Source organism: Ochotona curzoniae, unplaced genomic scaffold (assembly GCF_017591425.1).
Source record: "Ochotona curzoniae isolate NIBS_2020 unplaced genomic scaffold, NIBS_Ocur_1.0 scaffold_3208, whole genome shotgun sequence".
NCBI classification, from domain to species: domain Eukaryota; kingdom Metazoa; phylum Chordata; class Mammalia; order Lagomorpha; family Ochotonidae; genus Ochotona; species Ochotona curzoniae.
This window is the reverse complement of record NW_024467106.1, coordinates 56,932,552-56,945,225: the sequence shown is the minus strand read 5'-3', so window position 1 is coordinate 56,945,225 and position 12,674 is coordinate 56,932,552. Positions and strand designations below refer to the sequence as shown.

Genomic DNA, 12,674 nt, shown 5'->3' with positions numbered 1-12,674 from the left:
TCAGAACCGGAACTCCTCAGTTGCTGAAGGTGGTGCAATAGAAGGCATGCGTAGATGCACATGGGGGATATGGCAGTCCATTAGAGCCTGCAGAGCGCATCTAACATCATAGCAGAGGATGAAGGACAGAACGAACTGGACACTCTTCCAGCCAAGCACTGACAGCAAGCGTCTGGGCAAGCGGAGACTCTAGGGTGGACTGTGTCAGCCAACGGACCTTGGAAGGATTTCCTCATCCTTGGAACAGCGAAATCAACAGCATTTTAGAACTACCAAGACCACTTGAGCAGAACCCTCGAGACATGCTCCACCATCAGGAACCCTGGGATGACAACAGATGGCCACTCCCCATCCCCAGGTTCGGATGCAGTTAGGATGCTGGGTGTGGCTTTTCCCCTTCTCTCCCCGACTCCTCAGACGCAGGAAGAAGAAAAAGAAAATTGAAAACAAAGCATTTCATACACTTCCCTATTCCTCAACCCTTCCCACCCTAATCAGTGGTCTACATGAGCATGCATCCTTCTCAACCATAAAAACATCATCAAAAACAAAAAGAATTCACAGCCAGCAGGCCACAGGAGATCTTGGGGTCTGGTTGTAGGTCCAGAGAAGGAACAAAGATCCACTTTGCTTGGATCCCAGTGAGGGCAAGATGACTACAAGAAGCTGTTTCCAAATGACTGGGGACAACAGCAGGGCCTGGGTATCAGATAAAACGCAGGGCTAATGTCATTCTCTATGACAAGAATACAATATACGCTGAAACCCCGCAGGTGAAAATAAGATGGCTGTTTGGGGCCCAGTACGTAAGCCAGGCAGGCAAAACAACACAGCACAGAACATGGCAACTATTGAAGCTAGTGAAAAAGAGATGGGTACCCCCTCTGAGTTCCGTCCCTCTGTCACGCTGCTGTAACATAACACCACGGACTGGAAACCTCAGAAATAACGGGAATTTATTTCTCAGCATTCTGAAGTCTGTGAAGATAAAGTTCAAAGAGCCAGCAAACCTGAGTTCTGGTGCAAGCTGCTCTCTGCTCCTCAGGTGGAGCCATGCTACTGTGAACGCCCAGAGGGGTGCTCACAGTAAAGCCTGAGACCACACACAGCAGAAGGCAGGGGGCAAAAGAGCCTAGAGCCGCCTGAAACCTGGCTTACAAAATAAGAGCAATGGGGCCAGCCACATGGTATAGCAAGTTAAGTCTCCACTTGCAGCACCACCATCCATGAGCACTGGTTCCCCTCCCAGCTGCTCTACTTCCCATCTCGCTCCCTGCTCATGCAGCTGGGAAAGCAGGCGGTCAAGCCTTTGAGCACCGGCACCCCCTGGGAGATCCAGAAGCTCCTGGCTCCTGGCTTCAGACAGGCTCAGCTCTAGCCATTGAGGCCATTTGGAGAGCGAACCAGCAGATGAAAGATTCTCTGTGTGTCACTCCTTCTCTCTGTGGAATTCTGTCTTTCAAATAAAAATAAACAGATGTTGTTTTCATTTTTATTGTTCATGATACAGTTCCTTAGGCTCAGGAATTTCCCCCTTTCATCCTCCCCAGTCTCCAAGAGATCTAAAAAAAATCAGTGACGCACTCCTGAGCAAGGCATGTGTATGATGTCATTACATCCCCCAAGACCCACTCTTTTTTTTTTAATTGGTTACATTGTATTATGAGATACAATTCCATAGGTACTGGGATTCTCCCCACCCCTCCCCCCCCCCCGGGACTCCTCCACCCTGTTGTGAGACCTCAGTTCAAGATCAGTTGAGACACCTTCACCGCAAGCATATACCAAGCATAGAGTCCAGCATCTTATTCTCCAGATAAGTTCATCCGCTTCTTGGGGAGACCCTCCCTGGTCCGGAGGCAGGGCCAAGAGAGCAAGATTCCGATCAATTAGAAGCCCCAACAGCAACAATATATATCGTTATGGAGTTAATTTACACAGCACTAAGTAAACAATATCTTAAAATAACATGTAGGTTCTTAAGTACCTCCTGTGACTAGTTCAATGACATTTTAACAATTGAGGTGCATAACTGGTTTGGAGGAAGTTGCAGAGAAATCTCTCAAACTTTGGTGATGGGTACTTGTTCTTTGTGCTCTATCTAACAGGGTATGTGTGAGTCTTTGATGACCTATCTTTCTTTATTGTTCTCTGCTTATCTATTCCTATTTGTGTGTGTGTGTGAGTGTGCGTGTGTGTGTGTGAGTGTGCGTGTGTGTGTGTGTGAGTGTGTTGGGGGGAGGAGGTTCTGGGGCAACCTTGTTGGTCATTATAGAGGGTGGAGGCCCAGAGCTGGAACCAGGCAAGGACTGGAAAAGGCTCTTCTCCCCTGTCCCGAGGAAGACCCACTCTTAATCCAACACAGTTCAGGAAGCAGACACCCAAGCCATCACAGGTTCACTGGACTAGCCTAGTTTTACATATATTTGAAGTTTTCTGTAACTAAACTTTAAGTGAAATGTTCTGGAAATCTGAAGATAGACCAAGATGTCATAATCTGGGGTCCCTCCAATTAAGTCTCATGTGGCTTTGCAGGCATCTAAATCATATCCCCTCCCCAGTCTTAGCCCTGTTCTTGTAACACTAATTCTGATTTCTTTTTTAAATTACCACTTTAGTCTCCTGAGAGATGTCAAACTCTATCATTCATTCTAAATGTTCAGTACATAATATACAACATGTAACATTGCCTTTAAAACAATACATGTAACTGAGAGGGCAGACGGGCATACCATTCCCATCTGCTGATTCACACACCAAAATCCTTCAACAGCCAAGGCTAGAACCGGGCTGACACCGAGAACCAGGAATGCGACACGGGCCTCCCAGCGAGGAGCAGGACTCAGTCGACCTGGAGCCCTCCCAGCGTGTGCCTCAGCAGGAAGAAGGAGCAGGACTGGCACCCCAGCACTCCACTACAGAGCCTGGGTATCCTGAACAGCTTATTAGCCACCAAGCCAAACTTGTGTGCGTTTCTCAAAAACCAAGAGATTCTCTCACACAACCTTTGCACAACCAACAAAACCAGGCAAGCTCCCTCCGACGACTCTTTTCAGCAACCTGTCATCTATGTCTACCTTCCAATTGCATCAGTGGTCCCAGGAATATTCCACGACACGCATCACGCACCCCTCCACCACCAGCATAAGGCTGGGAAGGGAATCTGCAACTGGCTTCCTGTTCCTGTAATATCCTTTTAGATGGCCCAACCTCATGACATGGATACTCTGTTCTGCAGTAGACCAATGGTGTCAGCAAACGCCCCTCGCTTGGAGCCTCCTGACTTTGGCTCACTGTTATATTCAGGTTTGCGTCCCCCGCTGTCACACAATCCAAGCAGTGATGTATGCTCCTCCGACAGGAGGACCGACTCCTGTTCCTTCTCAAGACCTCCTGCTGTCACCCCGATAACTCAGCTAAAGTGATGCCCAGTCTCCCAAGACAGTTTATAACTGTCCGCTTGCGAATGAGGAGCCTGTGAGGAAATGCTTGAGACCGCAATGCAACCGGCTCCTCACCAAAAATGCTCCATTTAATTACATCTGGCACTTCGTGACCAGTCTTGTCTAAATTAATCCAATCGTTGCTGCCAAATGTCATCTTTCCAACTCACTTCCCAGTCACATCGGCTCTCCCAGAGAAGCCTCCTCTCTCCCAGGCTTCTCTCATTTATCTATATTATAGTAATATATCCCTGTATGGGTACAACGTAGCTCTCAAGTAGCATCCCCTCAAAACCTGGTATCCACTCAGAACCTAAGGCATGTGAGATGAAATCATTCAGGGTTCAGCATGGGCCCTAAGACCAATGACTGGTATTCTTCAAAAGAGAGAAGACACATGGGAACACCCAGGAAAGAAGGCAAAAATACAGATCAGAGTGATGTGTTCCAAGGCCAAGGCAGCAGAAGCCACCGGGAACCTGAAGAGAGAAACTTCTGGAAGGAGTGTCAACAGGCCAAAACCCTGACTTTGGATTTCTGTTAAGTCACTCAGTCGACGGTACTTCACCATGTCAATCCTAGAAAACTGACATTCCTGCTCACTTACTTCTTGATGATGAATAGCATGCTTCCACTGTGTTGTTCCAGAAAGCCCGTACTTGTCTTTATTTGGATATTTCAGCAGTGGTCCAAGATTTGCTCGGGGAGTTCTTTCAAGCTGGTCCCTGTGCATATCTGACCACCCCCCACCCTCCTGAAGACTGGCTTACATCCCACCATAAGCACACGTTCCAGGCTCAGCCCACCTCCCTGCAACACGCAGCGGCTCCTACAAACCCCGTTCCCAGCCCTGAGCACACTCACTGCTAATGAGGTGCTAAGAAATAACTTGCACAAAGGATGAAATGCATTCTGTACCCTGTGGGTTTCTAATGTTAACACTTACTAGAATACTTCCAAAAGTCAGTGGAAAATGCAATGAAGGGAAGATGAGTTTGCTTTGGTATAAAAACAAAAATGAAAGTTGTGACACAAGGGGTGTTCAAAAAGATCATGGAAAATGTGTATTATGAAAAAAAAACCCTATGCATGGTTTTCAAAATGTTTCACACCAAAATAACTTTATCTTTTCATTCCTTTTTCCATGAACTTCTTGAAGTACCCTCAACACATGAATATGAACGTATGAGAATAAGAGTTTCACTGGGACCGGAGTCCAACCCCCCAGGCCCTTGCTTACCTGCCTTTGTTCCTGATTTCTACCTCCCTCCCCCAGCAGTAAGAACCCTTGCTCTTCTAACAGCATCAACAACACACCTCTCATTTTTCCTGCGCCACGATTTGCACTAAGACTTTTCAGAACATCCACATCACACCACGTTGAAAAACCAAGACAGGAAGGCTTGTATTCAAGTGGGTGTTGCTTTTTCCTGTAACCTGAGACACAAAGTCGAAAAGCGCCAGGTCCAACAGCGACCTCACCTACCTCCCTTCTCCCCGGCAGTACAGGATGGGATCCACCTGCAATACCACTGTGTTTGCTGACTCCCTGAAGTGCACTTTTAGCTTCCCCTCCTACCTTGAGTGACTTACTTTCTGAGCGTGTTCCACAAGTCAAAGCCTAGAGAACCACATGAAAATAAACTAAGACCGATCACAAAACAGTAGCAGCCACACCGCAAAAGCTTACTGCCAACACAATATTTAACAAACAGTGAAAACTTTTTCTTACATTCATGCCTTATTTTTTTAAGGATTTATTTATTTTTCTTGAAAAGGCAGAGTTACCAAGAGGAAAGACAAAGATTATCCATCTGCTGTTTCACTCCACAAGTGGCTACAACGGCCAGGGCTGCGCTGATCCGAAGCCAGGGTCCAAGAGTTTGTTTCAAATTTCCCACGCGGGTGCAGGGTCCCAAGGCTTTGGGCCTTCCTCTGCTGCTTGCCAAGGCCACAAGCAGGGAGCTGGATGGGAAGTGGAGCAGCCAGGACAGGCACCGGCACGGGTACCCATATGGGATTCTGGCGCTAACAGGGCAACAATTGTACTCAGGCAGAGAGCCAGCACAGCATCCTCTGGCTCACTCCTTAGGGCTGGGCCAGGCTTAAGCCAGGAGCCAGGAATTCTTCCAGGGGGGTTGGGGGGGGAATAGTTCCAAGTTCTTGACTCATCTTGCCTCCCAGCGTGTGCATTAGCATGAAGCTAGATGGGAAGTGGAAGCCAGACTTCAATCCAGGCAATCTGAGATGGAATGTAGGTAACCAAGGACAGGCGTGGCCCACCGTGCCAGTAACACCACCTGTCCAGCGCTGAACCACTTTCATTCAAAATAATTCTGTCAGGTCAAGCAGATGTAGAATAAAATTAAATAATCTAAAAATCTCCAAATCAGAAAACAAGAAGTAAAACTGCCTGCTTACTAGGATATTATCTTACATATAGAACAAGATCGACAAAAAAAAAAAGAAAGAAAAAAAAAGGCTATTTGAGGGCCAGGCACAGTAGCCTGGTAGCTGAAGTCCTTGCCTGGAATGCGCCAGGATCCCATATGGGTTCCAGTTCTTTTTTTTTTTATGGGTTCCAGTTCTAATACCAGCTGCTTCACTTCCCGTCCAGCTCCCTGCTTGTGCCTGGGAAAGTAGAGGAGGATGGCCCAAAGCCTTGGGACCCTGCACCCATGTGGGAGACTGGGAAGCAGCTCTTGGCTTCTGGCTCTAAGTGGCTCATTGAACCCCACTTAGGGAGTGAACCAGCAAACGGAAGATCTTCCTCTCTGTCTCTCCTCCTCTCTGTATATCTGACTTTGCAATAAAAATTAATTTTTTAAAAACTGCTATTTGAACTAATAAACAAATTTAATAAACTTGCAGGCCAGACCACCAACATGTAAAAATCAGTTTTAGTTCTATAAACCAACAGTCAACAACCTGAAAAGGAAATTCAGGAAACAATTTCCACTACAATAGCATCAAAAGAAATAAGATATTTGTAAACGGATTTTACCAAGGTGAACAGGACAAAACACTAATGAAAGAAATTAAAGATCTAAACAAATGGGAAAGACATCCCACGTTTATGGACTATAAGACTTAGTGCTATTGGGCCGAGCACGGTAGGGTAGCGGCTAAAGTCCTCGCCTTGAATGTGCCAGGATCCCATATGGGCACTGGTTCTAATCCCGGCAGTCCCATTTCCCTCCAGTTCCCTGCCTATGGCCTGGGAAAGCAGTCGAGGATGGCCCAGGGCTTTGGGACCCTGCACCCACGTGGGAGACCTGGAACAAGTTCCTGGCTCCTGGTTTCAGATCAGCTCAGCACCAGCCGTTGCGGTCACTTGGGGAGTGAATCATGGGACAGAAGATCTCTGTCTCTCCTCCTCTCTGTACATAACTTTGCAAAAAAAAAAATAATAATAATAATAAAATAAAATAAATCTTTAAAAAAAAAAGACTCAATGCTGTCAAAATATTAACATTGCTTATTCAGCCTGATCTACACAATCAACAAGGTCGCTAGGAAAAGCCCCAGAACCGGCAGTGCTGGCATCCCATTGGGATGATGGTTCTGTCTCAGCTACTCTATTTCTGATCCAGCTCCCTGCTTATGGCCTGAGACAGCAGCAGTCTTTGCGATCCTTGGGTCCCTGCAGCCACGTGGGAGACCTGGCAGAAGTTCCCGTCTTCAGATCAGCCCGGCTCCAGCCATTGAGGTCATGTCTTGGTCTGTAATTCTGCCTTTCCAATAAAAATGGAAGAAATCTTAAAAAATGGAAGGAAGGAAGGAAGGAAGGAAGGAAGGAAGGAAGGGAGGGAGGGAGGAGGAAAGAAAAAGAAGGGAAAGAAAGAAAGAAAAAAGAAAAATGCCATGGCCCTAAGTGTTGACTGACATTTGAAATGAGGCCAGGAAAGTGGAGGAACCGAATCTTTAATTACTTTTCAATTGATTTAATTCTAACTTTAGATACCCACATTCGCCTTGTGGCTACTATCTTTGAAGGCATAGGAGTCCAGCCACCACGCAGTGCTGTTCTCACTAGGCACTGTTAAGTATCCCCCGGGGAGGATGTGGAAGCCATTAGGCTGGGAACACGTGGGGAGCCCTGCCACTCTCAGGACCCATCCCAGCTGCAGCCACATTCTCCTGATAACATCTCCCAAGTGACAGAGTGCTCACTGAAGCCCATTCCAGCGCCCATTAAAGACACCTACACACACACACACACACACACACACACACACACACACACACGCCAGCCACTTCCCGTTAGAACTTCAGACTTTCTGGAGGACCAGCGAACTACTTAGTTGAATCAGTTTAAATTTTTCTGTAATTATTTCCTTCCCTTTAGCTTTTGATTCCCACCCCCCCAACCCGCCCGCCTTTGGTTCCTTCATTGTAAAGACTTAAAAGAAAACACTCCCCAGAAATCCCAAAAATGGTGCAAACCACACCAATACAATTCCCTATTTTTGAAATGCTTTGTGAAAATTCCCCACGTTGTTCAACCATTCTTTGACCACTCTGTGAATACGATTTTAAACAGATTACACCCCAGACATATTTTATTGACAACTGAACATGTAAGCCAAACTGTCCCGCCCACATTTCCAACTTGGCAGGCTCCTCGGCAAAACCACGCTGGAAGCAAAAAGGAGGCTGGTACAAAACCCCAGCCTGTTGCAGCCTTAACTAATGAGCCAGGACCCTCTAGCTCGCTTGAACTTAGGCTACAGAACTCAAGAAGGGCATACCACCCGATGACCTCCGCTGTGCTCTTGGGCTGTGCTCTTGTGCAAAACCAGAGCCCAAAAACTCACAGAGAATTCAAAGCCCTCGAGTTCTCTCCTGAAACTGGCCACCCAGCAGGGGTGTGACAGATAGAACTCCTTACCTCTACAGCAAAGCCTGTCCTGCGATGCAAAAGCCAGGTTTGTTTGCTCTGAAACCTCTCAAGCTGGGTAGAAAAAGGGTCCACTAGGTGGTCACCGCAGGGTTCCCAAAGAAGGAAACATCCAAAGAATGACTTATTTTTTAATTTTTTAAGGATCCAAAGAGGAGGGACTAGGAAGAGCCAGCCCCAGGGGAGCCCCCCCTCCAGGCACAACTGTGTGATGCCCAAGTTGAGCCTCCACCCCCACATCACTGCCCAGTAACCAGAAGAGGCCTTAGTGGGGGAAGGTCTCTTCCAGAAGGCACCAGGTTCCCAGGAAAGCAACCTGATAAACACCAAAAGGTCACTGTCCTGGAGGAGCCATTTTTAAAAGATGGGCAGGCGCTAACAGGATCGCACTTTCTTATCCCAGAAACACAGCCTGGAATTACATAATTAGAATTCTCCCAGAGAACAGACTTAGCCAGGAGTACACAAATCTCCAAGGCTCCATCAGGCCAATTGGGTCCTGCCCGGGAGGGAACCCAAGCCCTTTTTCTCCAGGTTGCAGCTTCAAGGGTCAACACTTCCCACCCCAGCTTCCTGCGGAATGCATTTTAAAGGAGTGTCGGTTACCCCAGCTGAAACCTGCGATTCCACTCCTCTGACTTGAGAAAAACAAGATTGCCAATAACAGACCAGGCAGTGTAAAGAAGAGAGACTCTGTCAGGCTTCAAAAGTCTAGGAGGTTAATGGCAGGCTAAACCCTGAAGAAGCAGCAACAGGGATCCACTGCAAGTCACACCACAATGCAGAGGAACATACGAAGCCCAATTATGGTTGCACTTGTAATCAAGAACAGAAACAATGTTGAACAATAAAAATAGAAAAGTCTTCCCACATGGTCTCCTCAATCTTGCCATCTACTGCCACCAAAAACCACCCCTGGAAAAAAAAAAAAATGTGTTTAAAGCCGGATTGTTTGACAAGCCAATGGAGGAAGCTCAACTCCTGGGTTTTCAAACTGCAGCTTGCGTTACCAATCAGAAGCTCAGCCTCCTGACACTAGAGTTCCCCGGTGACCAGGAGAGTCTCGGGGGCTCAGACCCTGCTTATCAAGTGGGATGCCAAGGATACACGTAATCTTCTTATTAAACACCAGCAAGTTTTCAAAAGTGTAGTTCTTTGCTTGGTACACAGCCTTAACAAGAAAAACATGCTGCCTTACTACATTACATCCATAAGCACATTTTTTTCCCACAAAGACTTCTTATATAAGATGTTTTCATTTATTTTCCTCTTAATGGGTCATTATACACTCAGGGCCCCGACTTTCAGGAATCTGAACCAGAGGAAAACACTACATTATCAAAATGGGGGAGAAGGACCCCCCAGCTCCATCAACTCCCAGCCGACCTAAGGAAGGGTCCAGGGTCCCAAATCAAATTTCTGCCTCTTTAGGGAACATAAAAATACATAGTAGGAATTCACAAGTCTTGCATCATGGTTTTTCCAGGTTTCTGCACAGTCAATTGCTTCGTGCAGGGACTTCTAACAGAAACGATACCCACAACGCCCAAATCGCCTGTAATGATGAAGTCTACCCCTATTCTGAACATGACTTGTAACACATTCTTTGAGTCTTGGGTTAACCTAGCAATCCAGAATTTAGAGAATCAAACCCTACCTCCTCCTTTACAGTTATTATTTTCACCAGAGAGAAAACACATGCTGGAAGGCTGAGGAAAATGGATTGCTTTGTTCAGCACACACTTCGCAGCCGGCGGCTGTTTTAAGCGACACCACGACAAACACAAGCGACTTCGCTGTTTTGGGAACAACCTCACGTTAAGCCAGGACACAGGATCCCTTCTCAAGGGTGTTGCCTCAAACGCAGAACCTCCAGCACCTTCCAGAACCGCCTCGGCCAACTGAGGCTTTGGCGGGAAGATCAACTCGGGCTTGGCCACAGGCTCTGGCTCAGTAACCCCTAGGGCGAGGCAACCCGTTTTGGGGAGCCCCACTCCACCCCAATCTTCCAGCACTTGGACCTCCCGACTCGGAAGGTTAGGAGGAGGGCTGCACAGTCGGCCGAGGTCACAAGCGACTGGCCGCAACTTAAAAATGTTTACTTCTCATTTTACCCAGTTTCTCGGGGACTTACATGTTAACCCACGACGACAGAAAAGTAAACCCCCTTTCCAAATTCAGCGACGGGGGGGATGTCTGACGTAATCCGCATCTGCTGAAACGAAACGCCCCACCCCCTCTGTCCTTTCCTGGAGAGACTGCTCCTCTAGGGTTCGCCAGGGCTGCAGTCCGGACACCTGGAGCGCACGGTGCGCCGCGAGAGGAGCCCGACGCCCCCTGCCCGCCACGGTGCCCTCGGCCACACCTGCCCGCTGGAATGAACACTGAAGTCCCCGGCTGTGTAAGGAGCGAACCCACGCATTTTTGAAACTCAAAGCGAACTTATTCGGTCTCTAGTTCTCAGAGTCCAGAAGCCTCCGCTGGCCCTCGCCCTGGTCAGCGGGGTGTCCGGAATCCCGCTCCGAGGCGCGCAGGCCGGAGGTTGCTCTGGGGGTGTAGCAGGCGAAGATCAGAGCCGCCTTCCTCCACACCCAAAACGAGGCGCCCCAGCGCCCCCCTCTAAACCTCCGGCCATCCCCTCTGCGTCTGTCCCGGGTCTAGCGCGCCCTAAGGCCAGGCAGCCGAGTTCCCCGAGGGCTGTGGGTTTCCCCTCGAGGGAAAGAAAATCACGCGGGAGCCGAGTTCCACCCCTCCAGCCGAACGCCTTCCCTGGGGTCCTCAAGGGATTCCTCCCCTCCCCCTCTCCAGACCGACCCCAGCCACCACAACACACCGCGCTTCAGCCATCCCCAAGTGGAGGAGAGCGGAGGCTAAGAGCCAACAAAAGGAAGCCAGAGCGCGTTCAACCCTGCGGCCGGGGTGGAGGGTCAGGATCAGGGAGCTATGGGACGCTTCACAGCCGCCTTCGCCCAACCAGGAAGCCCGCCGGGCATCATCCAGACCTGGGGTGGGGCCCTCCAGAGCAGGCAGGGACCTCTGGGATCCTTGTGCCCAGAAAGGTTAACCTCGAGGAGGAAGGGCACGAGTCCCAAGTCCTGAGACCCAGGGCGCACAGCCTCGGATGCCGGTCCGCGGCCCCTGGCGCGCACACACTCAGCAGCACCCTCGCTCGCTCTCCACGACCCTCGCAAAGCCCCCGGCGAGGGGCTCCGCCGCCCGCTCCCAGCTCTGGAAACACTTAGCCCGCCCCAAATCGCGGCTTATTAGAACCAGCCCCGCGGCGGCCGGGGGCGCGGACCCGGGCGCGGGGGGCCGAGGCTGGCGCCGGGTGCGGTGCGGAGGGCCCTGTCCGGCGCCCCTCGCTGTGGAACGCGGGCGCCGGCGCGGCGGCCGAGACGCGGGAACCGGGGAAGTAGCGGGCGTACCTGAGATCCAGGGTACGGAGAGCAGGAACGCGACGGCCGCCCAGACGGCGGGGGCGCAGATGGGCGTGCGTCGCGGCAGCGCCGAGCCCCAGGCCATGCCGCTGGCCGTGAGGGCCGGGCCGCCCTCCGCCTGCCGCGCTCGGGCTTCGGAGCCGGGGCACGGGACCGCACGGCACCACCCCGTTGGGGCTGCGGGTCCGCTCCTCCTTGTGCCCCGGCGCTTCCCAACTTGGTCCCCTTGGAGGATCTCCTCGGTCGCCGTGCTCCTCTGCCAGCTCAGACGTGCAGCTCCGCTCCGGCGGCGGCGGCGGCGCGGGCTCGCTGGGGGAGGCTCCCGGGCGCGGGCTCGGGCGTCCCGCCGGCCGCCGGGACAAGCGCGGGGGGCGGACCGCGGGCGGGCGCTCAGGAGGCAGGGTCCCTGGCTCGCCCGCCCCGATGGGCAGAGCGAGATCGGCGCCGGCGCCCTCTGCCGGGAAGACGCGCCAGCAGCGGGCGGCGGGTGGGGAGCCCAGGGACCGCCTGTCGCTCCCAGGACTTGCTTTCTCGCCCGCCCTCCCGCCTGCGTTTCGGACACAAAGGTGTCTCCTTGGGAGCGTCCAGGTGGACGGTAAGGGAGGCTCGCGTAGCGGGCGTCACCCACCACCTGGGGACAGAACACAGGTCAGTAACTCCAAGCGATCCTGTGCGCCTCACTGCAGCCAACTGGAGAGCAGCCCGGTCCCAAAAGCCAGCGGCAGCGGCAGGAACAGGAGAAGCTGGGGGGTTGGAAGAGGGACATAGTCAAGAAAAGAAACAGGCCAGGTTGTCACTGCCGGCGCCCTGCCAGGCCCTTGGGGACGGCCGTGTCCCCCAAGAATGTTCAGAACTGCTGGGAGAGGGGCCGCGGGAGTGCGATATTATCTGAAG

General features: G+C 50.9%; 1 protein-coding gene across 2 annotated transcripts in view; it reads right to left on the bottom strand.

Annotated features, from left to right (window-relative positions):
- ROR2 (receptor tyrosine kinase like orphan receptor 2) overlaps nt 1-11,868 on the bottom strand; it is a 186,719-nt gene extending 174,851 nt beyond the window's left edge. The window contains exon 1 of one of the 2 annotated variants that reach the window (XM_041004688.1): nt 11,769-11,868. In XM_041004688.1, coding sequence (XP_040860622.1) covers nt 11,769-11,865 — 97 coding nt within the window. In that variant the 5' untranslated portion in view covers nt 11,866-11,868. The remainder of the gene's footprint in view (nt 1-11,768) is intronic. The other variant, XM_041004687.1, reaches the window with a different exon arrangement.
- Nucleotides 11,869-12,674: the final 806 nt, after the last annotated feature.